Source organism: Maylandia zebra, linkage group LG4 (assembly GCF_041146795.1).
Source record: "Maylandia zebra isolate NMK-2024a linkage group LG4, Mzebra_GT3a, whole genome shotgun sequence".
In the NCBI taxonomy this organism is placed as follows: Eukaryota; Metazoa; Chordata; class Actinopteri; order Cichliformes; family Cichlidae; genus Maylandia; species Maylandia zebra.
The window spans coordinates 2,427,472-2,455,325 of NC_135170.1; the positions used below are offsets into that span (position 1 = coordinate 2,427,472).

A 27,854-nucleotide genomic window follows, 5' to 3' on the forward strand; every position below is an offset into this window, starting at 1 on the left:
TAAGATTTCACACATGACAGGTGACAGCTCTCATTACTGGTGACTCAAAAATGAGAAACGGTAAAACAAGCTCAGCATGTCAAAGATTCTTGGGCAAGATACGGAATTCAGAGTCACTCCTGATACGTTCATCGGAGTATGAATGTGTGAATGTTAGACAGAAAGATGTCCTTGAATGATGAATAAGACGTGTAAAGCAGGGGTGATTCTAGGATCAGAGGTTTGGGGGTGCTGAGCACCCAGAGCTGCTCAGCCAGGCAAGATCAACTTTACTCGTCACGATGAGACTTCTTCTTCCTTAAATGTCTCCAGTTGTCCCGAGTTCCCTCTGACTGTCTCCTTGGTGCATTTAAACCTGTTCCTCCCTGTCCTCGTCTCCATTATCAGTCATCATAATTTTACCATCTCTGTGCAAGTCTGCAAATTTCTTTATTAAATCATAAGATTCTTAAATTCATCAAGTCTCTCTGTGCCTGGGTCCTCGTCACAAAACATGACATCACTGCTTTGTACATTTTAACCCAATTTAATCCCACATTTGTGAAAGAAAAGCAAAATACTGCAACAGTCTGTAACAAAACCATCAAATCAGATAAAGGTTATTTAAATGCTGCAAAAGAAGAATGGATTGGAATAAAAAAAACACATCCTAAACTTAATTACTTTACTGGGGGAAAATGATGAATGGGGATCATAGTGAGTATTAAGTAAACAGAGTGCATTTTTTGGACAGAGATTCACTTTTAAGGTGTGTGTGTGTAATACAATACAGATACATGAAAATAGACTCCAAAAATAGAGTCATTGAAATGTACAAATTATTGATAAAAAAAAATAAATTATAAAATTGGAGGCAACTTTGCCTATGGTACAATGTATGAAAGTATCTTTACTGCAGATACTACTATGGCTCTGCAGATTTATTCCTTTCATTTTAACCTGTGTCGCCTCACCTTGAAGTTGGAAAATACTTTTGGTGGTCAACTCTCTCAAGCAGTTTAACAGTTTCTGTTGTGCCTGTCACTGCTCCCTCTCTGTGTCCTTACCTGGTTCTTCCTGACCTTGCACTTTCTCCTCACGTTCCCCTCTTTCCTCGCTCCCTCTTTGGACTGATAATCATACACAAATAGATTGTATTCAATTAGATTAAAAAATTACATTAATATGAAAAAAATATTAAGATCAATAATAAAAAAAGTCCTCTCTCAGTGTACTTTCAACCAAAAGGCAAATAACCAAACCACATGAACATCTAATAAAAGATATAAACATTGAAGCACTGATCCAACATTATCCTTTATTGACGGATCCTTTGTTCTTACACTTTTACCTGAATGTGGCTCCTGGGTTTAATCTTGGCACATATGACAAAATAAGCAGCTTCTCTCACTCCATTTCAAACAGGACAGTGGTAACAACAGCAGGCTACGGACAATTTTAAGTTTTAGATTTTAAACAGCCTGTATACATTTCAATGGGAGCAACAGGACAGTCAAATGTCGCTGATTTTACTACAGAGCAGGACGGATTGTAGGGCAGCAAACATCGTCGGGAAACACGTTTCAGCACTGCAGGTTACCTGGTGTAATGTTTTTCAGCTAAAAAGAAACATGGCCTGACTCCTACCAACTATATAAAGAGTAACTGAAGGTTAAATGCAGCTAATATGTCCTGTTTTAAGCCAGGCACTCACACCTCCGCTCCGCTGCGTCTCAGCCACCATCGCTCTGGCAGAAAGAGCGCTAGAGCCAGAGCAGGGGAGAGCTGGAACAAACCATTTTGGGAGGGGGTGGGGGGGTATGTATACTTTTGTTGTTAAAATATTACGTCTCAACCAAGTACTGTATGTTTTTTATATTTTTAGTAGTGTATCACACAAACAGCAAGTGTTGTCAAAAAAAAGTAAGAAATCTTTGGGGGTGCTTTGATTCATTTTGCTGAAGCACCCCCAAAAATGGGCTAAAATCGCCCCTGGTGTAAAGTGTTTTGAGTGCCCACGTAACGTAGAAGCACTCCCATTTACTGTCACCGCACACCTGTGTAGAACAACTTGAATCCACCTGCAGTGCTCCTGCTCTCCCTCCACACACCCACACCCAGCGCCTCTCTCCCACCCTCCCTCCTTCTTGTGTGTCTTCAGGCAGCGGCAGAGTTGGTCGACCCTATGTGGAAAGCGCATTTTTGTAATAATATCCGTTTGATTCGGCCGAGGCTTTGTGGCGGATCCCCTTCCCGATGTAACCTTCCCCGTTTCTGCCGGCCTGGGACCAGCGTGTGGCTCCCCGTGGCTGAGTCATTATTGTGGGTTTATATCGTTATGTATGGAAGATATGCTGTAGATATTGTGCACGCTGCTGTTGCTGCTGCTTGAAATGTGTAGTAAACAACAGAGCGACGGATGTGACGTACGAGAAAGGGGTGGGGCTGGCCTCACATGTGATTAGTGGGTGTGTGTTGTCTTTTCCTCTCATTCAGTGCGACGTTTTATTAAAGTTGTAAGATGGCGACGGTGCATCTGAGGATCGGGGATCTAGTGTGGTGAGTAACCTTTAGACAAGGTTGAGTGCTCCGGTTCCTGTCTGCGGGCCATAGAGCAGCGCTGCATTAGGACGTGTGGCAGTGATGTTTCTCCGTGCCGTAAACCAGGTGTAATCCTTGCAAGTGTTTCCCGTGCTGGGTTAGTGGATAGCCGACCCAAACAAATCGCTAACCGAGCTGACTCAGCCTGCAGCCGACGCTAGCTGCTGGCTAGCAAACAAGCTACAGTAACGGTTTAGACCCAAACTAGGCAGCTGTTTTTCCCCATGCAAACTTGTCTTTGGAGATCATTTTATTCCCCGTCGTGTGTGTGTGCGTGCAGACCTACGTTACACGGGCTCAGTGCCTCGGCTCGTGGAAATGTTGTGGTCTGCGACGATCTTTGCTAGCAGCGGAGCCTGAGCGGATGTCTGCGCTCGGCTTCCGTGTTACTGCGGGCGGGCACATTTGCAAGTTTTTCGTAAAGGCTTGATTTCCACACATTTGCGCATTTGTTTGTTGAGACCGTTACAAATGCACCGCGGGAAGGGTGGCAGACGACGCAGTTAGCAATCTGAGTGAAACCGGGCCGAACAAGTGCTGAGAAGGCGAGGGCAGTGTGCGGAGGCACGGCGACAAATCCCACCGAGCGCCGCGAGCTGAGCACGGGTACTGATCAGTACCAGCCGTCTGCGAATCCTGCTGTTAGCGCTCAGACTGCTGGCTCAATACTTTAGTACCGAATCAACACCGCGGGCGGTTGAGGCGGGCAGCTGATGCCACACAGACCTGGGAGTGATCCGCGCTTGGCCCAGTTTCTCTTTATCTGACAGTTCATGGAGTCTGACTTTCACTGATAATGTTAGCTGATGTATCGCGTCGCCAAAGCTCATTGTGGGACTGCTGAGCAGAGAGAGTACAGTGAACTGTGAAGATCGCGGGCTCGGTGCTGACTGTGTGGTCTTATTTCAGGGGGAAGCTCGGTCGTTACCCACCATGGCCAGGAAAGGTAAGGAGCCACAGCTTGTCCATGCCTCTGTTAAATTAAGAAAATGACGGTAACGTTACACCAAAACACTCTCGTTTCAGATAGTGAGCCCCCCCAAGGACCTGAAAAAGCCCAGGGGCAAGAAATGCCACTTTGTGAAGTTCTTTGGAACAGAGGACCAGTAAGTATGGATCATCAGCTTCATGTTCTGGCCAAGCATGCTGTGCCTTCTCCAGCTGATGCGGGAGAGTTGTGTGTCTGTGTGTCTCCAGTGCCTGGATCAAAGTAGAACAGCTGAAGCCGTACCATGCCCACAAAGAAGAGATGATCAAGATAAATAAAGGAAAGCGCTTCCAGCAAGCTGTTGATGCAGTGGAGGACTTCTTAAAGAAAGCAAAGGGGAAAGAACAGGTGAAGCACGACACCTAACACCGAGAAGATGCAGAAAAATCACAGTCTGCTTAGATGTAACCCTGTACGTGATGACTGGAGGTTTTAAATTCATAGCAAGCAGCACCACAGTAATTTGCCTAATTAATGCTGAGCCTTTTGCTCAGTGTCTTTATTCACATAGACTGTCACAAACAGGTGTTTGTTTTTCTTTGTTTTATTTCTTTTTCTTAATCGAGAACATTAAAAGGGACTCGTGTGCTGTTAATGGTCAGAGAAGTCTGTGGCCACGTCCCCACAGAGCCCAGGACCCACAGCTGTGGTGCTGCGTGCTTTTTATAAAACTTATAAAATCTTCACATGCTGATGATGACGATGGGGCCTAGTAATCACACTAAAACAACAGGAGGAGCAGGAGTTCAGTGCAGCCTGCTGCCCTGCAGGTTGCTGTTTACAGAGCATAAACCTGTAGCTACAGAATGCAGTGGTCGCACAGGACAGTGAACGCATCGCTGGTCCTGGTCCCGCCTCCTCCTTACCCAGGTTTATGGAGATGAATCAGTCTGTTAGATACGATGCTCCTCTGGATATCCAGTGTACCTGCCGTTCTCACCCTCGCGAACCGTGTTGCGCATCACGTCGACTGGCTCGAGCAGTTCTTTGGGATTCCTGCTAGCTTTTTCCAAGAGAAGGTTTTACCAGTGATACAGGAAAGATGCTACAGACATTTTCTTTTACTTGCCCTGAGCTCACCGTCTCAACAGCTCTGACTGTTTGCTTGTATGGGAGTTACTCGTCCTCTTTGCATGCAGCCTCTGTGTTGGTCTGTTGATGATGTGGATGCCCAGGTTCTTGGACTTCTCCACCACATCAACATCCCACAGGTGGTGTATCCTTCCTCTTCCTTTTGAAGTCAGTCAGCATCTCTTTTGTCTGATTCACATCCAGAAGGAGATTCCTCCCGTAGTCCAGCACTAGTACATCCAACCACTGCAGCTTTGTCACAGTGTCTGTAGGTGGCGTGACCCAGAGCTGTACTGAGAGTCTGAGGTGTGCACGATGAACCGCTGTCAGTAATCCACAGGATGTAGGGCTGTAGCTTCTCCGCTGAGAAATCAAAGGTGATCATCACCATGGAGATGGGAGTGCACTCTGTGTGTTATGTATGATTACATCATTTCCTCTGACATTTGTTTTTGTGTCTTTGTGAGCAAAGACTAGTCTCTACATCACCTTCATCACATGAGATGTGAGGGTCGGTGGATGACGTTTGGGCTGGTGTGGCTTGTAAATGCCCGATGCACTGAACAGCAGGTCTACTGCTCTTCTGTCTACAGCTGAAATGTTGTTGGCAGGTTGCTAATGTTTTATTCGGTGACATGCGATTAATGTTGTTGGTAATAACAATAAAGCATTAGGCTGCCATGTAGCAGGGGTGCTACTGTGGAGTGTGCAATGTCACATGCTCCCTCTGCATAGCTGCTGAGTGTAGATGTATCTCATGGGTCATGGATGTGTAAATGGAGCAGAGGTTGGTGCCTCATAGATTCAAATCTAAACAGTGTTTGAAACTCAAAACTGAAGTGCTGCAGAACGTACTGCACACTGTTCTCATCATTTCCTTCTTCAGTGTAACAAATACCAACATGGAGCACGTATGGAGAAAAATGAGCCTCAGTGGTTACAGCACGAGCCACGTGCAGTGAGTTGTGTGTAACCTTTGAGCACATGCTTCAATCCACACACAAATATGAAGCCATCTGACCACACGTAAAACTATCCGGTTGTTCAGTCTGACGTCACTAGCCGTGTCTGGGTCTAAACTCCGCTGCAGGTCCATATATCAAACGATCACTATGGCATTACTGAGAGTTGAAAAACTGTCTAAAGTCTTTCATCTTTAATAAAATGATCAGCGTTCTGCTCTACCAGGTGTAACAATTGAGTTTAACATCCAGGCATCCATGAAAACGGAATTTATGACATTTAACGGAGTTAGAAGTTAGCAGGGAGTTAGCTCGCTAGCTTCTATCTAAATACAATATAGCATGTCCTGACTGCGGGGTTTTGGAAACAAATTCAAACGTACAGCTCTGTTATCACTTCCAGCATAAATGAAGACAGAAAACTAAACAGCAGTGACGTTTGTAGGGTTACTGAAGTTGGGCTAGCTGGTATATAATGATGTGCTACGTGACCGCTAGCGACACAGCTATGTTAGCATAATATAAACAAGCTAACTTTTTTTCCACTCGATAAAAGTTAACGTGAGTGTTCTCGGTGGTCAGGAACAAATGTAATCGCATGGCAGGATGCTGTAAAAGGACCAAACTTCAGCCAGGAGAACAACTGAGATAATCCATCCACAATACGAGGTTAGTCATTCATATACTGCTGCATGGGCTGGGCTGTAGTTACATCGTAAGGTTTTAAAAACTGAGCTTAAATAAATGATTAGCGGTAATAAAAGCCGAGGGAGGTCAACAGGGATCACTGACTGTTTTAGGAGCTTTTTGAGATCAAATAGAAGAAAATACATAACATTAAACATGTTAACAACACAAAAGCCATATTAAACGCAGACTACTTTAGACCCGGAAGTAGGATTCGTCGCGTCATCCCTGAACAACCGGATATGCTGATCATTTACGCACAGTTTAGGAAGTTCAGCTTCACAAATGGGATGCGTTTGTCTTTCTCTGCATCCAGCTGTCTACTGCATGCAACGTTCCTCTCCATCACTTACAAAACCCTAAAATATGAGTGCACCAGTCGGCTGATCCGCACAGATCACATGCCTGCGTCGGATTCTGAGACAAATTTCATGCTGCCAGCTTCACACAGATCCACAAATGTAAGCTGTGTTCTTGTCCCAGTTCTGGGCTTCTTCTAAAGCTTTTAAGTTCCTATTTGGATCGATTCACCACAGATCGCCGTGACTCGACTCGGATCGACTGGTTTTCCGTTACAATCTGGTTCTACTAACGTGCGTGGTTGTCATCATAGCAACGTGGCCGAGCATCCCGTGGTGAAATTGATATGTGACATGGATTCCACAAAAAAGGTGGACATCGTTGTTGTTGTGCTTGTTACCAGTTTCAGACACTGTAAAAGATATTTGATTCGAATCTTACTGTTATCTAATAACAGCAGGCTAACACTAATATTAGCTTAATGACTAACCCTGAACATGTTAGCGTGTAGCAGCAGCTTATTTAAACCATAAGCTAACCTTCACAGAGTACTGTGTGGTGTCTGTAACCATAAATCTGTCCTTTGGTCGTTCTGTTCGTTTAGAAGAAGCCCAGATGTCCCAGTTTTACACTGGGTCTTGAATGCAGCTTACATTTGTGGATGTGTGTGAAGCTGGCAGCATGAAATCTGTCTCCCCACGCTGCCATGTGATCTGTGCATAACAGGCAGTTGGTGCACAGAGAAATGTTGCATGTGGCAGACATTTGTACGCACAGAGTTTTGAATGAGGAAACTGTCCGGACCTGAACTGAAGAAGTGATCAGTGTGTACGCCTTTGTATAGTAATAGTTTTACTGGTAGATACAGTTTGGAGCTGAGCTTCCACACAACACATGGATCCTCGTGGTGTGGTGCAGAGGGGGGTTCGTGGTGGATTAGGTTGGGGCTGCAGCTATCGAAGGTTTTAGTAATCGAGTAATCTGTCCTCGGTTCCATCGATAAATCAAGTAGAAGAATCCTTTAATTGTCACTAGGGCTGAGCCATATTATACAGTTTACGGTAATACCGGTACAATGTTAGGCAACGATGAGAAAATGAAATATCGCGATAGAATTTGGGTAAAACGCGCATGTGCAGTGCCTTTGTTGTCATACGCACATGGCCGAAAAAGCATGGCAGATTGAGTAAAACGGATGAACCAGAATTGGTTTGTAAAAATGGTGCCACTTGGAACTGGTTTGGTGTTTGTCCGGCAGATACACAACAAAGCACAGTTTTTTTGTTGTTGTTTTTGTTTGTTTTTTTTGTAGAACATGCAGGCGGCCGTCGTTATTGCCGTATTTGTCGCACTAAGGTGCTTGTAAATCAGAGTAATCTGGGTCCTAAACTCCGTCCCTTCAGGTCCCAAAGTCAAACAACACTGCAGCATCGCTGAGAGTTAAAAACTGTCTAAATTCTTTCATCTTTAATAAAACGATCAGCGTTGCTGCTTTACCAGGTGTAACTATGAAGTTTAACATCCAGGCATCCATGAAAACAGCATTTATTACATTTATCAGAGTTAGAAGTTAGCAGGAAGCTAGCGGAAGTTAGCTCGCTAGTTTCGCTAGTTACCTAAGCATGATATAGCATGTTCTGACTGAGAGATTTCTGAAAACATTCAAACGTACAGCTCTGCTATCACTTCCAACATAAATGAAGACAGGAAACTAAACAGCGACGTTTGTAGGGTTACTGAAGTTGGGCTAGCTGGTATTTTTTTTTTTTTTTTTTTTTTTTTTTTTTAAATGACATCAGAAACAGCAGTATGCGACATTACGTGATGGCAGAGCTTCAGTTCATCCTTTGTCTTTTTTTTTTTTTTTTTTTTTTTTTTTTTTTTTAATAAATAGGACAGGGGGAATGAATGAGAGAGAGAGGGGGAGAGAAAGAAAGAAAACCAAAGAGGAGAAGAGACGGTGAGAAGGGGGGGGAAGAGAGAGAAAAAAAAAAAAAAGAACTCCTGGGTCACCTGTATGGAGAAAAAAACAAACAAACAAAAAAAACAAACAGAGGAGACAGCAAACAACAAAGAGCAACATAATAATAGAGAAAACAAAGCACCATCACAATAAACTAGCTAGTCATAGATATCAATATTTACTAAATAATAAACGATATTGTGCAGCACGCAAGATAGACAGCGCACAGTGTGCTTTGAGGCAGCAGCCAAGAAAGCTTTAGTCCGTGTCTGTGAATACCCATGTGTGCATACCTGTGTGGATCAGCATGCTTGCATTCCAAAGGTTTCTCCATGTAATGATCTGCTAGGGAGTGTGGGGGGGCCACAGCCCCGTCCTCCAGGGTGTGAAGCGGGTATGGAGGAGATCAAAACTCCAGACATCCAGAGGCCCCCAGAACACAAGAGACCATGGAAGACCAACAGAGGGGCAGCCGCGCCACTGTTCCAGTAAGAGCTGAGGAGAGTCCCAGATGAGGGCTCACTCAGCAGCCGCGGAGCAGAAGTCAGGGGGAGTTGCAGTGACGCGCCCGTGAGCTCCGCCGGCCCCCAGCTGCGCCTGAGTGACCGAGCCCTAGGCCGAGAGGCCGGGGGCTAGCTGGTATTTAATGATGTGCTACGTGATCGCTAGCGACACAGCTATGTTAGCATAGCATAAACAGTGAAGCTGGAGGACGAACGCTAACACTTTTCCCCTCATGAGTTAACGTGAAGGTTCCTGATGGTTAGGGACAAATGTAATCGCATGGCAGGATGCTGTAAATGGACCAAACTTCAGTCAGGAGAACAACTGAGATAATCCATCCACAATACGAGGTTAGTCATTCATATACTGCAACAACATGGGAATAGAGCCGCTGTGATAGAATACAGCATTAATGAATCGATGGGACAGAAGTGGAGGAAGCAAGAAGAATGAGTTGAATAAAGTTTGATTTATCTGACTGCTTTGTTTCGCTTAATGTGCCTTATAATCCCGTGCACCTTATGGTCCGAGAAATACATATTTGACTTTTTTATTTGGCACACTGCAGTTTAATGTTGCAAAGCACCTTTTTTTAACTTCAGTGGATATTATACATGGTTATGCTCAGGATATGTCAGCCCATTTCTACTGGAAATGCCTTTTGGTTAAACTTTCAGCAAGGAATTTGCATTTGCACTGTTAAATTTTTATAAAGCTTTAATGCACATAAAAACAGCTGCTTGTTTCAGTGACAATAAATGGATGGGTTTTCTTTGTGCTAGTAAAGTTGTTCATGTTTGAGTTTGTGTGTAAGCCTCTAACACGGTGGCTGCAGTGAAGAAGCCAGCGTGTGCTTGTGTTAATTCAGTGGCTCAGAGTTTTACTGGTACATTTTATTGGCTTGTGAAAAATCTGAATCTAATTTAACGAACTCAGCATTTGATATTATTTCACGTTGAGTCTGAAACACGGAGCAGCTACAGAGGTTGCTTTTCCTCACGTCGGAGTTTGTTGATCAGCTGTTGGGATGAAGGACTCGCGCTAGCTTTTTCCGGCTGTTTTGGAAAACACATTTTCTTTTGGCTCCGCCTCTTTGCGTTGAAATGTCCCAGTGTCACCATCACTGCTGCTGTTGGGTCTGCGTGGGCTCGTTGTTGTCACTCTGTATTGGTTTGCTGCTACCAACTATGTTTCCACTGCACGTCTGTTTGTCGTGGCAAATGTGCACTCACGTTTCCATGGTGACAGTGGTGAGAGCCGCGTGTTAAACAAAGCATCGAGTCGAATTTTTCATTTACAGAATTACTGGATGAACGGCTGCAGCCCTGTTTGTTACTATTTTCAGGCAGATTTCTCTCCATAAACGTAAACACGTCTCATCACTGAGACTTTTCTCACGACATGTGAATAAACACATTCAGTTTGGCAGCTCAGTGACACTGTGTGTGTTTTTGAAAGAACTCAGATGGCAAAGGAGACTCAAAAGGAAAGAAGACGCCCAACAAGCCACTAAAAATTCTGGATGAGGATGATGAGGACCTCAGTGCCCTAAAGGACCCCTCTGAGAAGGTCAGTTCAGACGCTAACACCACTGTGAAGATGACTGTATTTTATTGTAAAGGTTAAAAACGGTTCCCTTCCTGTCAGTGCTTGTCTAAAATATCAGAATCAAACCTGCTTGGACTGTTTTTGAAATATTATTATAAAACAACACCTGAGTTACATTTTGTAGCCACAGAAACAAAGAGTGTGGAGGACTAGTGAGTCAAAGTGAACCACATCCAGCTTCCATTGCTGTTCACAATTCATCTGTTTCCTGTTAAGAATGTGTGATGGTTTAAACAAACCAAAGTAAAAATAATCCAGTCGAGTCTCCTGCACATGATAGAGACAGCGCCCCCTGCAGCAGACACTGACCTCTGCAGATTTCTCACTGATTTAAAGGTGAATGTGTGTCTTTTTTCCTCCTTAAGGACTTAGCTGACTCTGACCCCGAGCCATCCACTATTGAGAGGCTGGGGGCTGGACCGGGCTCAGGATTCAAATGGGAAAGCAGCGTAGGTGAACGCCCCCTCCCACCAAGCCTTGTCTTGACTTCTACCTGACCTTAATCTTTGGCTTTAATTCACCAGCAACTGCAGACCTTTCCCTTCTGGCTTGTTTGGTGCTCTCTGTGACTGCTCAGATTGTTTGCTGTGATCTTGAAATGGTCAGCAAGCCTGCGTGCAGGGCTCAGTGCCACATGGAGCTTTGATTAGGGCTGGGCGTTTTGACTGAGAAATATTATAATTCAGATCATTTATCAGCACTGACACCACAGCAGAGGCCTTTGTGTCAAAGTAAGTGAGCATAAAACAGAAAAACATGAAGCAGATTTTCCTGGCCCGACTTTTTACAGCAGCCTTAAAAATATTCTGCAGTAGAACAAAAACTGAAGAAAACCACGAATCAGCATCTGAACATGACCTGATGCTGCTGAAGTCACAGAGGTTTGATTAGAGACACAGCTGAGAGTTTTGTAAAAGTTGACATTTCTTCAGTATTGACAGCAGAAATGAGGCTTTCTCGTCCAGAGTCGTTTTTGAAGTTTTGCTGTACAAATAATGCAGAAAACAGAGATCTGAGACTGGAAGCTGTTCCTGAAGTACACAGAGACAGAGCTGCGCAGGAAGTGAGATCTTATTGTGGCGGAAGCTAAACAGCCAAAGTCCGAGTGAATTAATGACGATGTTGATCAAACATGTAGTTTGATCTTCTTTTGCTGCTGGTTCAGTGAATTTTGGTCCGAGTGATGAAACCTGCAGCATCAGAGTCTGTGAGGTGTCGGCGTTCAGCAGCGACGTGTCTGCACACGTGCTGTCGGGGCTCCATCCACGCTCCGTGTTTACATCTTTGTGCACAATCCGTCTTCCTGCTCTCATTTACTGCTTTAGCTGTTTGGTGGCGGTGAAATAGTTTCGTGAGCTTTAATCCAAGTTTCTGGCAAAATACATTTATATTTAAAAATGGATTTAGGATTGAATGAATCGATGTGGCTTTATTCAAGCTAAACTCGATTTGAAACCGAAAATCAATTTTTTAAACCCTCCGTAGTTTTAGTTTAGTTGGCTGCCTGCTCCCTGACCTTCACTGACAGGTTAGGAAGCAGGCAGCCTCGGAGGTGTCATGAGGACCGAGCTGGTCCTTGGTTACGGGATGTGACCGCGCTGAATGAAATGCCCTTTGACAGGTTTGTATGTGTACGTATGCAAACGGCTCACCCACCAAAACAATGCAGACAGTAACAGTTTTTATTTGTCAGTAAACATTTGGGTGGGTGAAGGTGTCCAAACGTCAGCCTGCTACTGCACGTTACAGCTAATTATTGTCCCAGGAAGCAGTTCAAGCCCCCGTGTTAGTGCAGTGAGAGCCAGCGGCTCCTCAGGCTGCTTCATCACACTTCCTTGTTTTAGTTTCCGGTCTATGCAAAACATCCATTTCCTCTTTGTCCGTCGTGTTAGGCAGAAATAACTGCACGTTCCTTTAGTCATGTAAAGCTCGTTCAATCAGTTTTTGGCTAAAATGGAGCCGTGAACCAGTCTGTAACTGGGGCCTCGTCACTGGTTTCTACTTTTATAGAGAAGGACAGTGAACTTGTGGGGTCACCTCATTTTAATAGAAGTATCAGAGTTCAATCTGCACTTTGTGGCGCAAACTACCACACATTTCCATGTTAACGTTGTCCTGCTTTGTAACTCCAGTATGCTAACGTTCACAGACAGAAGAGCTGCATCGTCCTCTCGTAATTAACCAAAGTTATGAGCGCCAGCTAGATGCATGCAGCATGCAGCACTTGTTACAGATCTGAATCTTATATTTCTATTCATTTCAGATGGTGTTTTCTTTTTACCCCTTTAATAAGCCGTACCAAGGGCCACCTTAAAAACCAGGGCCACGTGTATGTTTGCATCACAGATCCGCTGACGGCTGCCTCCATAATAACAATTACAGCACTGTGCAAAAGTCTGGAGCCACCCTTTATTTCTTTAGATTTTACTACTGAGGAGCCTTTTCAGAGCTGTTCGCCCCTCGGCTGGCTGATAAGGTTTTGTTGTCACCCTGTCGGTTGTGCAACGGCGACTCCTTGTTCCTAGAGTATTTAAAAGTAGAATGGGAGGCAGAGCCTTCAGTTTTCAGGCCCCTCTTCTGTGGAACCAGCTTCCAGTTTGGATTCAGGAGACAGACACTATCTCTACTTTCAAGATTAGGCTTCAAACTTTCCTTTTTGCTAAAGCATATAGTTAGGGCTGGACCAGGTGACCCTGAATCCTCCCTTAGTTATGCTGCAATAGGTGTAGGCTGCTGGGGATTCCCATGATGCATTGAGTTTTTCCTTTCCAGTCACCTTTCTCACTCAGCATGTGTTAACAGACCTCTCTGCATTGAATCGTTAGTTATTATTAACCCCTGTCTCTCTTCCACAGCATGTCTTTATCCTGTCTTCCTTCTCTCACCCCAACCAATCGCAGCAGATGGCCCCGCCCCTCCCTGAGCCTGGTTCTGCTGGAGGTTTCTTCCTGTTAAAAGGGAGTTTTTCCTTCCCACTGTTGCCAAAAGGGCTTGCTCACAGGGGGTCATCATCGTTGGCGTTCTGTGTTATTGTAGGGTCGACCTTACAGGATAACGCACCATGAGCCGGTTGTTGTTGTCATTTAATGCTGTATAAATAAAATTGAATTGAACCAAATATTCTCTTTCAGGCTCATTAGAGTAGTACAAACTTACATACTGTACTTCATGTCTGTTTACAGCTGTTACACCTACTTCTCATTTTCCTAAGATAAAATGAAGGAAATAAGGTGTGGCTTTAGACTCGTTGCTGCTTCCCCAATTAAGCCCGAAATTCATAAAATCATAAAACTGGTGCTCTGCAAGAGTGTATCTCTAAAATGTCCATGTGTGAGAGGCTGCAGGTGAGATCATTACAGGCGTGGCTGTGGGAAGATGGCATGATGCAAACACCACCGCGCCTTAATGTGCTGTTGATGTTTACCTCGAATGTTTTCTTTTAAAACACTGTAGAGTGCAGACAGGCTGCCAACATTAGCTTTTAATGCAGGAGCTTTAGAACATGATTGAGTGGCTCTAACACTGTAACCTGTCAGATCACTGCACGTCTGTATGAACACTCATCCACTGCACTCTGTGTTGTAGCCTGTGAAGGATGATCCACATTTTCACCACTTTCTGCTCAGCCAGTCTGAAAAGGTAAGCAGGAACATGTGGTCAGAGGTTTCCATATACTCCGCATAGGCATGAATGACAGCTCATTTAAGTTTCTAATGTTTTTTACAACAACAAACAGGAATATGGTTTCCATTTATCTAGAATGTTCTCTGATTCGCACACCTGCACCAACACCAACATTTGGTTGCATGTTCTGGAGCCATCAGCACTCCGGAGTTCGGTTAAATTGGTTGGTTTGGTTTCTTGGCATGGACCAGTGTTTAATAGGTCTGAGGTCGGGCCTTTGGGAAGGACATTAGGCTGCTTTTCAAAACCAGTTTGTGGTGTGTTTGGGATCATTGTCCTGTTGGAAAACCCAATCGTGTCGGAGGTTGAGGTTTTTTATTCCATTCACTCTGTGCAGTGTGCCAGTGTCGATGCTGCCTCCACCGTGTTTGACAGGTGGTACCGTGTTCTTCATTTTGAAGGTCTTAGATCTTTGTCTCATCTGGACTTTAAAGTTTGTGCAACAGCAAACATGAGTTTAGCTTGAAGGTCAGTTTTGGATCAGGGGCTTCTGTCCATGGTGACTCGCTGGGACTCCACAGTTGTTGGCATTAAGATGTTAGTAGGACATAATCTCCACTGGAGAAGAGTTGTTTTTAACATCTCCAACACTTCAAACCTGATGAAATTCAATATCTGGTGTAAGATTTGTTTCACTGACACATTGTTTCTTATTGCAGCAACCACCAGTTAGTCTGCAACACAAACTTCACTTCTACACTCACATGTTTTCATGTCTAAGTTGGTCCTCTAATAATTCAGTTAATTAGATGAATTAAAAATGATGAAGTGTGTTTATAAAGCTTGCTGTAGGGTAGCTGGTGACACTGTCAGTTATGTACCAGTTACTTGATGGCGTATGATGATTCCTGGTTCTGTAAGGAATGTGATGCAGATTATCTCCTCAGTCTGTCCACTTTGCTGCTTTTAGCACTAACTGATTATCGATTGGTGTGAAATGAAAACATGTTGTATGAATTACAGCTCGTTAAAAACGACTCGTTTTAAATATTGCATTTAAGTTGCATTGTTTTTACTTTGTCACCTCTGCGCCCACAGCCAGCTTCGTCAATGGAGCCCATTAGCAAACGCCTGAAGATCATTGAAGAGGTAAAAGCAATAATGTAGGCTGCTTTGATTTGCTTGAAATGATTGTTCATTGGCAGGAACAGAGACTTGCATGTGTGCACGGTGCATACCAGGCAAAGGACATGTGATTAATTTTTTCATTTAGTTCCCGTGAGTGTGATTTCTATAGATTTGCCTCTGATTGTGCAGGTCACAGGGTCAACATCTATCCAAGCAGCAGACAGCACAGCGATCAACGGCAGCATCACACCCACAGATAAGCGGTATGGCACATCCTCGTCACAGGGTTACACAACACTGTTGCTAAATTGATCACAGGGCTCGTTTTCATGCTTTGGTCTGTATGTTCTCGGCTTCTGCTCTTCAGAATAGGCTTCCTGGGTCTGGGGCTGATGGGTAGCGGCATTGTTTCCAACCTGTTGAAAATGGGTCATGTCGTGACAGTGTGGAACCGCACTGCAGAAAAGGTAAACGCACTCATGGTCAGCCAGTGGCTGCTGTCTCTAACACGATCACATTCAGTCAGATTATAGGTTCAGCAGTATTAAAGCGCCCAACGTGGACGTGGTTGGTTGAAAGGGGGTGTGGCTTGCTGCTGATTCCTCCCTGCTATGTTTCAGTGTGACCTGTTCATCCAGGAGGGGGCACGGTTAGGCCGCACTCCTGCAGAAGTGGCCTCCATGTGTGACATCACCTTCTCCTGTGTGTCTGACCCTAAGGCTGCCAGAGACGTGAGTACGCTGCACCGTGGCATGTTCAACACCAGTCTGCAAATAACAAGCTAACGACAGAATAAACGTGAAGAAAAATCAAATGGATCCATGATTTCATGCATTCATCAAGTGCACAGAGAGTGAGTGGGTGGGGATTGTCAAGGGTGAAGTGGGCGGGGCTATAAATGAACAGAAAGGTGCTCTGACTTTTTGAGTCACTGGCGCCAGCTGGTGTTTCACTGTAAGGAACATGGGTGTGAACGCGGCTCTTTGATGGATGTGACAAAGTTGTTCATTGAACAGGTCGTTGATATTTAACTCTGAATCACACCAACAGTTATCGTGTGAGGCAAAGACACTAATGCAGATCAATCACATAGCTCTATATTCACATTTCTGTCTTTTATGAAGTTGGTGTTGGGACCCAGTGGAGTCCTACAAGGAATCAGACCGGGCAAATGCTACGTAGAGATGTCTACAGTCGATCCAGAGACCATCACAGAGCTCTCACAGGTAAACACCAGCATGATCCAGTAAATAAAATGATTTTAAAACTGTCTCATGCTGCCTTCATCTCGGTTAGAAGTACCTACAGTAGGAGCAGCTGAGTGTATCAATAAATTCTTATTCAGTATTTGAATGTCAGGTGATCACGTCACGGGGCGGCCGCTTCCTGGAAGCTCCGGTGGCAGGAAGCCAGCAGCTGTCCAACGACGGGATGCTGGTCATCCTGGCAGCTGGCGACAGGACGGTCTATGAGGACTGCAGCAGCTGCTTCCAGGCCATGGGCAAGACCTCGTTTTTTCTGGGTACGGAAAGATCGGCGTCCAGTACACTCAGCAAGGCCCACGCAGAAGACGGATGAAGTGTTGGGCTTTAGACATCCGAGGGGACACACATGCAGCAAAAGGAACTTGAGTTATTTGTGTGCCTTTGTCTATCAGTCTGCACCAGCCCATATCGACAAGATGAAAACATGAGAACTGCTCCTTTGTTATTAATCCGTGGCTGTCTTCCTCAGTGTCTCTCTCCCATCTCTCGCCCCTCACCCCAACCCATCGCCCCTCCCTCAGCCTGCTTCTGTGGGAGGTTTCTTCTTTCCTTCCTTTAGCACCTTGTTGTGATCTGGTGCTATGTAAATAAAAATTGTAGTGAATCATTGTAGCCAGTGCAGACTGATGGCACAGAGGATTTGGGCCAGATTATAACTGTGTGTGTGTGTGTGTGTGTGTGTGTTTTTAAGGTGAGGCAGGGAATGCTGCAAGGATGATGCTAATCCTCAACATGGTTCAAGGCAGCTTCATGGCCACTATTGCAGAGGGGCTAACATTGGCACAGGCCACGGGCCAATCACAGCAGACCTTCCTGGACATCCTGTGCCAGGGTCAGATGGCTAGCACCTTTGTGGACCAGAAATGCCAGAGTAAGTCAACACAGAGTGTGACGTCACTGCTCACTTTGATTTGTTGTCATTAGGGCTGCCATGATTAGTCGACTAGTCACGATTACGTCGACTATCAAACTCGTCGACGACTGATTTAATAGTCGACGCGTCGTTTGAAGCTTTGTAAGATCACAAAAGACGCAGGAATAAGTAGCAGGATTTAAGAGTGTAATAACGGACTGAAACAGAAGATGGCAGCACTGCATGTACAAGGATGCCAGCTGCCGTTAAACAACAAGAAGAAGAAGAAGCAGCTGTGTCCGGTATCGTAGCTGTGTCCAAATTCAGGAACTGCATCCTCCTGTGCCCGCATTAGTAGGCCGGTTACGTTACAGCGACACGACGAAGACGGTCCAAATTTGAAGACTCCGACAAATGAGCCCTTCATATCCCCAGATTTGAAGGATGGGTGGGGTGTATACTTCGTGGCCCAACCTATCCCAGAATTCATAGCGCAGCCCAGCGCAGTTTCCAACAATGGCGGCAGCTAGTTAGTGTTAATATTACTCTTATTATTCTTTCTGGGTCACAAAATAAACGTTTAACATATTTTCAGGCGAGAATGTAGCTGTGTAAACCTCAAATATCTGCTCAGTTTATCAGGACACCACATATTTTCAAAAGCGCTCCGACGTTTTCGGAGACGTCTGTTACCCACTAGCTCGATAGCGAGCCGGGGGCTAGGCACTTTTTTCAGTATTTTATTTTTTCCTGAGTAAATCGGTTTGTCTGAGATTAAAGTTATAGTTTTTACACAGCTGAATAAACATCAAGCAGACAGCTGATTATCAGAAGTGTGAGATGCTCGAGGATTTACTTTATATTTTAGATAGCAAGAAGTTTATTAAACTTCACCAAAACAATCTGCAGATTTCATTAAAATTTAATAAACTATCATCTTGTCTTTATTTTTAGTTAGCACAGACCTTGAACACTTCAAGCTGTAAGCTAATGATAGTTATATAAGAGCAGATGCTGCTGGTGCAATAAGCTGTACGTTTTACGCCCAATGGATGATGATCTGATTAGTCGACTATCAAAATAACCGTTTGTGGCAGCCCTAGTTGTCATAGTGTAGTGGCTTCGCCTAACAGTCAAAGATCCGTGGTTGAACTGGGGAACGTGCCAAATTGAGCCTGCAGCTTATTTTTTCTTCTTCTTTTTTTAGTCTTAACTGGGACAAAAACAAGTCCCATGAATATCAGGAGGTCCTACTGTAACCTAGCCTTTAATGACCGTCTTCCTGCCCCTTCCAGATATTTTACAGGGCAACTTTAAACCAGACTACTATTTGAAACACATTCAGAAGGACCTAAGGCTAGCCATCTCCATGGGCGACATGGCCAACCATCCAACCCCGATGGCTGCAGCTGCCAACGAGGTACAGCTCTCACAGCTTTCTCCTCTAAATTTCTGTAATTCTTTGTGGTAAAACTTTTCTTCTCAGAAATGAAGTGTTTCCTGCTCATGTTGCTTGTCCTCTAACATATGAGCCTTGGGGCAGCAGAAACGTTTTTTCTCCGTTGTCCAGCCGTTGTTTTCTGTTTTGCAGGTTTATAAGCGGGCCAAGGCACTGGACCAGTCGGACAATGACATTTCAGCAGTTTACAGAGCCTACATTCACTAGAGCGAGGTGTGGCCTGGCCTGTGGACCACACAGTCTTTGATCCCTCCTTTTCTCCCTTTGTCATTAAAGGTTTTTTGTTTTTAATTTGAAACTTTTATTTTATTTTTCACCCCAGTGCCAGCCGCGTTACCTGCCCGCAATTCCGGGACTGTAATTCCGTGTTTTAGAGGCAACATTAAGCATTGCACTGACTGTACTGTGGGAATTTTATGCTGTAAGAGTGCCAGGAACGAGGCTGAACTACTGCACTGCTGCAGTTTGCCGTCAGAGGGGCGCTTTGCCTCGTTCCTGACATCGTTGTTATAAAACAGTATGAGTAATGCTGGGCGCTACTGTCAAGCTAAACAAATTGCCATGTGGAATCAGAACCCTAACATATTTGAGTTTTCCCCCTTTTGTTTAATTATCTGTGTGAGATCTGCTCCAGAAATCCATGAGAGTAAGCAACAGAACATGCCACTGCATTGCCTTAATATTGTAACCCCTCGGGTCCTTCGACAATACACGTATTTATTTATGCCTCTTTTAAGGTCTTCTTTGTGCAGTTGGCTTCTTCCCGTGTGTAACCACAGAATTTAGGCTTTTCCATTAGTGTGATTTTGTTTGAAACAAGTGGAGGACAAAGCTGCAGATGTGCCGAGGCCTTAAAATGCAGATGTTTCTCCTCATGGTTTGAGATTTCCACTTTTGAAACGCTTCGGCCTTTCTCGTGGAAGACTTTGTTTTTCCTCTTTAAATATATGAACCTAGATCGATCCCGTTTGAGCTGACAGCTCAGTGTTGAATCGTTGTTAGGCGCTAGCGTTAGAGCCAAGCTAAGGCCAGAGTGACACTTAAACTGTAGGCCCTGTAGACTTTAGTCAAAGCAGACCAACACACAGGTCGTTTTAGACACTATTTGTTACATGACTGTGTTCACTCAGTCTGAGTCTCAATGCTTGATATTGATTTGGTCGGCTGGCCTCAATAAAATTACGAGCAAACAAAGTGGGCGGAGGTTTGACTGTAAAGGTCATCACAGGCTGGCACAACACAACTGATCAGTGAGGTTTGTGGCCCAGCTTGTGACAGATGATCATTAAAATGAAATCCCAAAGAGATGTTGGAGGTCTCAGTTATAGTAGTTTATCTACAATATGTTACTGAGTGTTTCATGTATTTAATGTTTGGACTCAGATCTTTGTGATTGCAGCATTGGCTGTGTGTGTTGGCCCTGACAGGCTCCAGCCACCCAGATAAAGACAATTACTGAGATGGTGAGGGAACAACACGGCCCAACACTGTATGAATCCATCACAGGCCCCGTGGGCCAAGCTTTGACTTCCCAACATGATATGAAGCCAGCTCACTGGTGTCCTCACAGGGCTTAGTGATTTTAGTCTTATTGGTACCCATGAAGACCTCTGCTATGTAGCATCAAACGTACCTGCTATCAGTAAGACAGCGTATGCAAGTACAAATGTGGCACAGTAGTGAGGTTTTCTTCTTCTCTGCTTCAAACTCAAAGATGCGACATATCTTCTAAGACTGACAGGGCTCGGCCACCAGTCAACCAAGGGGATTATTCTGATACTTTAGGGTGTCGGCGGCGTCGTGTTTGAAGTCGTTAGTCCAAGTTTATTCTGTCCCATATGTTCAGGAAGTGCTGCGGCAGGCCTACAAACATGTGAGGGTCATTTTTATTTTCAGATTGAACATTGAAACCAAATGGCTTTTGAAAACGTGCGTCTGCACCACCAGGTTGGTCTACTGTATCTTATCCAGTATGACATGAAGAAACCAAAACGGGCCGATCACCCACCAGTTCATGGTTTTATCATCTGAGGCTACACGTTTGTCGAAACGTAGTTACCAAGCGATCTGTGAGAAACATTTTGTTAGCCAAGGTTAAGTTTTTAATTTTGGTTTGTCAGACACGCTCTAGACTTCAAAGAGCTGTTTTTAGAAGATGTAAATAGCACATTAGGATAAGTAGGGTTCCTTTTCTATCTGCGGTAATCAGGATTAATGAAGAAGCTACTTTTGGTTTTGACTCTACAGAGCGAATGTCTAACATCTGTGTCTTAATACTGTAGATTGCTCAGTTCAAATGTAAATGGTTTATAAATATATGGCTTATATAATCTGGCTTATTGTGATGGAATAATGACTGGGATCCCATTGATGCAAGGTGGGAGGAACTTTGGGGCTATTTATGATTTTGTGTACATGTGAAAATATCAAGACTTTTGTGCTGTTTAATAAATCCTAAACTCCTAATTGCTGATGTGTACGTGTGCACTGACTGTTTATCTCCTGCTAGTAATATCACACTGTTCATTTGAATATGCTTTGAGCAGTCTGAGAGGCCAGAAAGCACAGCTAATGGTTATGACCACAGTGTGACATCGCTGGATGGTAGGGTAACACACCGTGTCACACAGGTCCTCTCACACTGGTTTGTTGAACCTGGCACTGTTCACTGTACTCACATGGCATCCAGTCATCAGATCTCAGCCCAAAGGAGCACCTTTAGCCACTGGGGATTCATTCCCCTAAAACTAGGTTTGTATTGAGAGGTGCTGGGGTTTCAGTTGGGACTTGGATGCCCTAAAAACATCAAAAACATCTTAGTTGAAACAGTTGGACTCTGTGTATGAACTGCTGAATCTCCGACTCTTCTCCAGTCCCAATCTTATCAAAAGTAACTATAGTAATCACAGTATGCAAATCCTGTATAGCAGCTAGCCTAACACTTCAGAGCATCAAATCCTCATAAATATGAAAACTACAGCTGTTCCTCTGTAATTCTGACACATCATCTAAAACTCTAAAAATACATTTTTGTGGTCATTTCACTTCATCAGGCCTCAAACAGGTTTTGAGCCACCAGAGGATGAACTTGTCCTTTCAGAGCTAAATGTAACTGATGTGGGCACATCCATCCATCATCTTCTGCTTATCTGGGACCGGGTCGCGGGGGCAGCAGCTCAAGCAGAGAATCCCACTCGCCAGCCACCTCCTCCAGATGCCCGAACCACCTCAACTGGCTCCTTTCGATGTGGAGGAGCAGCGGCTCTACTCTGAGCCCCTCCCGAATGGCCGAACTTCTCACCCTATCTCTAAGGGAGAGGCCAGCCACCCTTCGGAGGAAGCTCATTTCCGCCGCTTGTATCCGCGATCTCGTTCTTTCGGTCACTACCCACAGCTCGTGGCCATAGGTGAGGGCAGGGACGTAGATTGACCAGTAAATTGAGAGCTGCATCACTGCAGCCGCAGCACCAATCCGTCTGTCGATCTCCGGCTCCCTTCTCCCATCACTTGTGAACAAGACCCTGAGATACTTAAACTCCTCCACTTGGGGCAGGAACTCATCCCCAACCCAGAGTGGGCACTCCACCCTTTTCCAGCTGAGGACCATGGCCTCAGATTTGGAGGTGCTGATTCTCATTCCCACTGCTTCACACTCGGCTGCAAACCGTTCCAAGGCAAGCTGGTGGCCATCACCTGATGAAGCCAACAGAACCACATCATCTGCAAAAAGCAGAGATGAGATCCTGAGACCACCAAAGTGAAAGCCCTCCGCCACTTGGCTACGCCTAGAAATTCTGTCCATAAAAATTATGAACAGAATTGGTGACAAAGGGGCAGCCCTGGCGGAGCCCATCACCCACACCCATACTCCCGGAGCACCCCCCACAAGACCCCCCCCCCCCCCCCCCCCTCCCGAGGGACACGGTCGAATGCCTTCTCCAAGTCCACAAAGCACATGTAAACTGGATGGGCAAACTCCCATGCGCCCTCGAGTATCCTCGAGAGGATAAAGAGCTGGTCCAGTGTTCCACGAAGGGAGTTGTTTAACTGCCTCAGTGACCTCGCCCCCAGAGATTGGCGGGTCATCCCCTTCGTCCCCAGACTCTGCTTCCGCCACGGAAGACGTGCCAGTGGGATTGATGAGATCCTCTTAGTATTCCTTCCACCGTCCGACGATTTTCTGAGTCGAAGTCAGCAGCACTCCACCCGCACTATACACAGCGCAGGTAGAACACTGCTTTCCCCTCCACAGTCGCCTGACAGTTTGCCAGAATCTCTTCGAGGCAGTCTGAAAGTCTTTTTCCATGGCCTCTCCGAATTCCTCCCACACCCGAGTTTTTCGTATTCCGCTTGGCCTGTCGGTACCTATCAGCTGCCTCCGGAGTCCCACAGACTAACCAAGCCCGTTAGGACTCCTCCTTCTTTCGGCAATGGAGGTGCTGAACATGGTCCATTCGGACTCAATGTCCCCAGTCTCCCTCGGAATGCTGTTGAAGCTCTGCCGGAGGTGTGAGTTGAAGATCTCGCGGACCAGGGCCTCTGCTAGACATTCCCCGTCACCTGATCCCACTCACCACCAGATGGTGAGCAGTTGACAGCTCAGCCCCTCTCTTTACCCGTGTGTCCAAAACATATGGCCTCAGGTCTGGTGATACGATTCCAAAATCGATCATCGACCTGTGGACTAGAGCGTCCTGGTGCCACGTGCACTTATGGACACTCTTATGTTCGAACATGGTGTTCGTTATGGCCAAACTGTGGTTTGCACAGAAGTCCAATAACAAAACACCGCTCGCATTCAGATCCGGGAGGCTGTTCCTCCCAATCACACCCTTCCAGGTCTCACTGTCGTTGCCCACGTGAGCGTTGAAGTCTCCCAGCAGGACAACAGAGTCTCCAGGGGGAGCACCCTCCAGTGCCCCACCCAGGGACTCTAAGAAGGCTGGGTACTCTGAACTGCCACTCAGCGCATAAGCACAGACGACAGTCAGGTACTGTTCCCTGACCCGAAGGCGAAGGGAACAAACCCTCTCGTCCACTGGGAGAAACCCCAACATACCAGCAGCAAGCCGAGGGGATACCAAGATACCCTCTCACCAGGGGCAACTCCAGACTGAGACAGAGTCCAGCCCCTCTCCAGGAGACTGGTTCCAGAGCCCAAGCCATGCGTTGAGGTGAGCCCGACTATATCTAGCCGGTACCTCTCAACCTCATGCACTAGCTCAGGCTCCCCACCAGAGAGGTGACATTCCATGTCCCAATCGCTTGTCTTGGTAGCCGGGGATCGCTTCGCCAGGGCCTCCACTCCTGGCCGCCGCCCGGCTCACTTTGCACCCGACAATGTGCAATGTGATGTGGGCAGAGTGAATGCTAAATATCTTTGAACCTGCTATTGTTATTGATGCTGTCATATCAAACTCATTACTCTCTTGCAGTAAAACTGACAAAAGACTGACCCTCTGTCACTCAGCTGCAAATCCAGATCCTGTGTGGAAATGCATGGCTGCTTCTGCTTTTACCTCACACTTGGAAAGGCACTAGGATCAGAGTTAAATTATGGAATGTTGGATTCATTTATCCACAGGTTCAAAGGAGGCTGACTCCAAATTGTTGCCACAGCCTCGAAGGATCGCTGATGAGTATAAAACACCCAATCACACTGGTGCAGGATTCACACTGTGGCTTCGTTCTTTGAACATGATAGAAAATGATAAAAACACAGAGTGAATAAATAACATTTATTATGTCTCCAAAAGTTGATTCTGTTCATCTGGACGTAGCGTTTTGTGGGAGAAACATTTCGTCACTCATCCAAGTGACTTCTTCAGTCTCAGCTGACTGCAGGTTTCAATCTTATGAACAATACATTTGCATAATGGCTGAAACCAGCCCACTGAAAGAACAATGGGCTGGGAGGTCAGTCCCTTAATCTTAATTATGCAAATTCTCATGACCATTGATCAAAACCCACTGATCAAAGCCCACTGATCAAAGCCCACTGATCAATAACCATGAGTCCCATTCACAGAGAGTTGGGGAATGGCTGCAATCACAGCATTGTAAGATGGTGACAGATGGACCCTTAGGCCCCCTCCTCCATTCAGAGATGGTCTTTCCCTTTTCACGTAAATGGCCTCCTTGACTCCGCCCTCAAACCAGCGTTCCTCCCTGTCCAGGATGTTACATCCTCATCATTGAAAGAGTGTCCACTGACCTGTAGGTGTAAAGACTGCAGAGTCCTGATCTGACGAGGTGGCTCTTCTGTGTTGTGCCATCCGCTTCGCCAGAGGTTGTTTGGTTTCCCCGATGTATAAATCCTGGCAATCCTCCTGCACTGAACAGCGTACACTATGTTACTCTGTTTGTGTCGGGGACCCGATCCTTGGGGTGGACCAAGTTTTGGGGTTTAAAAGCCACAGAGACCTGGTGTTTAGAAAAAATGCGTCTCAACTGCTCCGATACTCCTGACATGTACGGGATCACTACAGGTGGGCAGCGGTTGTCCTTCCCTCCTGGATCGGCTGGAGCTTTCTTTAGGAGCCTTTCCAGCTTTGACAAAAGTCCAGCTGGGATAACCACATTTACTCAGGGCCTTCTTGATGTTTTTCTGCCTCCCTGGCTGCTGTGTCAGTAGGGATGGTGTTCACTCTGTGTTGTAGCGTCCTGATGACGCCCAGTTTGTGCTCCAGTGGATGATGAGAGTCAAACCTTAAATACTGATCTGTATGTGTAGGTTTACGGTACACGTCAGCTTTTAGATGTCCCCCATTACTGATGGAAATCTCACAGTCTAAGAAGGCTAACCTGCCACTTTTCATATCCTCCCTGGTGAATTTGATGTGTTGGTCCACTGAGTTAATGTGATCCGTGAAATGTGGAACGTCCTGAGATTTGATTTTCATCCAGGTGTCATCCACATGTCTGAACCAATGGATTGGTGGTGTTCCAGGGTAGGATAGCAAAGCCCTCTTTTCCACTTCTTCCATGTACAAATTGGCCACAGTGGGTGAAACTGGGGAGCCCACGGCACACCCATGTTTCTGCCTGTAGAACTGACCCTTGTATGTGAAGTAGGTGGAATGAAGACACAGTTCCAAAAGCAAACACACTTGGTCAATGCTGAAACATTTATTATGATTCTACTAGACATGGACTTCAAGCTGTATGAGAGCAAATGGATGTGACGAGTCTCATGACGTGGCAAAACAGAATGGCATAAAAGCAGGCGTGTGTGTGATGTATGCTGTACCTTCATCCCTAACAATACTGCTGTAATGGCACTAAATTAGAAACACTGGTTGATTGATTTAAAGATAAAGTTTAATGAAGATGTGTCACACCTTAACAACAGCCCCTCACAAACAAACAGCTTCATTTAAATAAAGTTTTAAAGCTCCTTTTGCAGGTGAACAGCCAATGATATTTCATATTTCCAGGTTATGATGTTTCACTTAGACTCTAGTTGTGATCTGATATTTTTGGAAGTTTTCCCCTTATATTATTACTGCAGAATGTCATACTACAGGACTGATAATCAGAAGAGTGGAGACTCGGATGAAGCAGGTAGGTGGTGAGGATCCAGAGAAACGTAGAGACATCATTTGGGGACTAGGCAGCCCTGAGTATGCTTAAACATTTGAACTTCTTCTGCCTTTTATTGTAATTTTGTAACTGAGAAGATAACTGTCCAGATTTGTCCTGCCTGACAGGGAGACAGAGCACAGGCTTCCTGTCACACCTGGCTGGGAATCCTGGAAGGATGAGTCAGAGGATCTGCACGAATGGGATTGACACCTGACGGTGTGAACAGAGGGATTTGTTAGAAATACGTTTTTTGATCAAGTTTCTTTTAATATTAATTGCAATGTATGCTCATAATTACACTCCTCGTTAGAAGGATAAGCCCACAGTGTGAAGGGTTAACACAGAGAGTTGAGTGTTGAAGGTAAATTGCGACATGCTTACACAACACTATTTCAGACAAGGAGAGGCTGCCTTGGCCTCGTGTGGGGGTACAACATGCTGTTCCAGCCATGTCTGGTAACAGCTGTAAGGTAGGGAGGCGTGTTCTCACACAGAGCCCTGACTGGAGGTCAAAGACCATCAGGACAACAAATCAGAGAGAGCATCTCCCCACCAACAGCCAATAACAAATATTTCCTGTGTTCATATGTCTGATATATGCTTTGAGTGATGAATTGTACTTCCCTTGTCCATGTGCACTGCTGTGCAGCCCGAGTCTTTGCCTGATAATAAAATAGTGTGAACTGCTCGAGTGTGTCCTGAATGTCTGTCCTGATTCAGTCTTTTCAGACACAAGATTCAGGTCAGGCTTGTGAACGCCAGGATCTCTCTATATATTTGGTAAAAATGAAATGTGATCATTTTTAATCCAAAACAGAAACACACTGTATTATTTCAGACAAATCTGGAATGTTGTCTGCTAAAGGGCAGAAGGCTGAGCATTGTCTCATAGACCAGCTTGAACCAGGACACAAATGCTATGCGTGAGGCAGTGATGGGTGCGTCTTAAATGTCATGGTGTGAGATCAGTTTGCAGAGGCTAATATTAGCAGTGCTGACAGACGATGTTAGAGCATCTTTAAAGCTGCAGAGAATCGACAAAATATGAACAATCAGTGGAAGCAATGTTACTTGTAACTAAAAATAAACTTCATTCCAGACAAAGTATTCACAAGAGCAACAACAGATCAGTTCAACCAAAAAATGCCACGACAGCCTGACGAAGCTAAGCTAACGTAGCCTAAGTCCAGTGGAAGCTTCTGGTATTCCCTTAAAGCAAAATGTGAGCTGGGGTCTCAGATCTGTCTGATGCTGGTTCTCTCACATTTAGCTTTCCTC

General features: G+C 45.2%; 1 protein-coding gene across 4 annotated transcripts; it reads left to right on the forward strand.

Annotated features, from left to right (window-relative positions):
* The first annotated feature begins 2,391 nt into the window (after positions 1-2,391).
* Positions 2,392-21,458, forward strand: glyr1 (glyoxylate reductase 1 homolog (Arabidopsis)). Of its 4 annotated transcripts, XM_004574641.4 has the most exons (16): positions 2,392-2,538; positions 3,490-3,526; positions 3,607-3,686; positions 3,778-3,916; positions 10,514-10,624; positions 11,029-11,112; positions 14,249-14,302; positions 15,386-15,436; positions 15,605-15,678; positions 15,783-15,882; positions 16,036-16,146; positions 16,540-16,641; positions 16,775-16,937; positions 17,372-17,551; positions 18,829-18,953; positions 19,125-21,458. In XM_004574641.4, the coding sequence occupies exons 1-16, from the start codon at positions 2,501-2,503 to the stop codon at positions 19,197-19,199; spliced, it is 1,524 nt and encodes a 507-aa protein (XP_004574698.1). In that variant the 5' UTR covers positions 2,392-2,500; the 3' UTR covers positions 19,200-21,458. The 4 variants fall into 4 exon arrangements, with proteins under 4 accessions (XP_004574698.1, XP_004574699.1, XP_004574701.1 ...); XM_004574642.5 differs by lacking the exon at positions 14,249-14,302; XM_004574644.5 differs by lacking the exon at positions 11,029-11,112 and having other exon boundaries at positions 2,393-2,538.
* Positions 21,459-27,854: the final 6,396 nt, after the last annotated feature.

Coding starts and splice junctions, on each gene's coding strand:
- glyr1 (XM_004574641.4), top strand. CDS start 2,501: ATGGCGACGGTGCATCTGAGGATCGGGGATCTAGTGTG. Junction 2,539..3,489: donor AGGATCGGGGATCTAGTGTG/GTGAGTAACCTT, acceptor GTCTTATTTCAG/GGGGAAGCTCGGTCGTTACC. Junction 15,883..16,035: donor GGAACCGCACTGCAGAAAAG/GTAAACGCACTC, acceptor GCTATGTTTCAG/TGTGACCTGTTCATCCAGGA.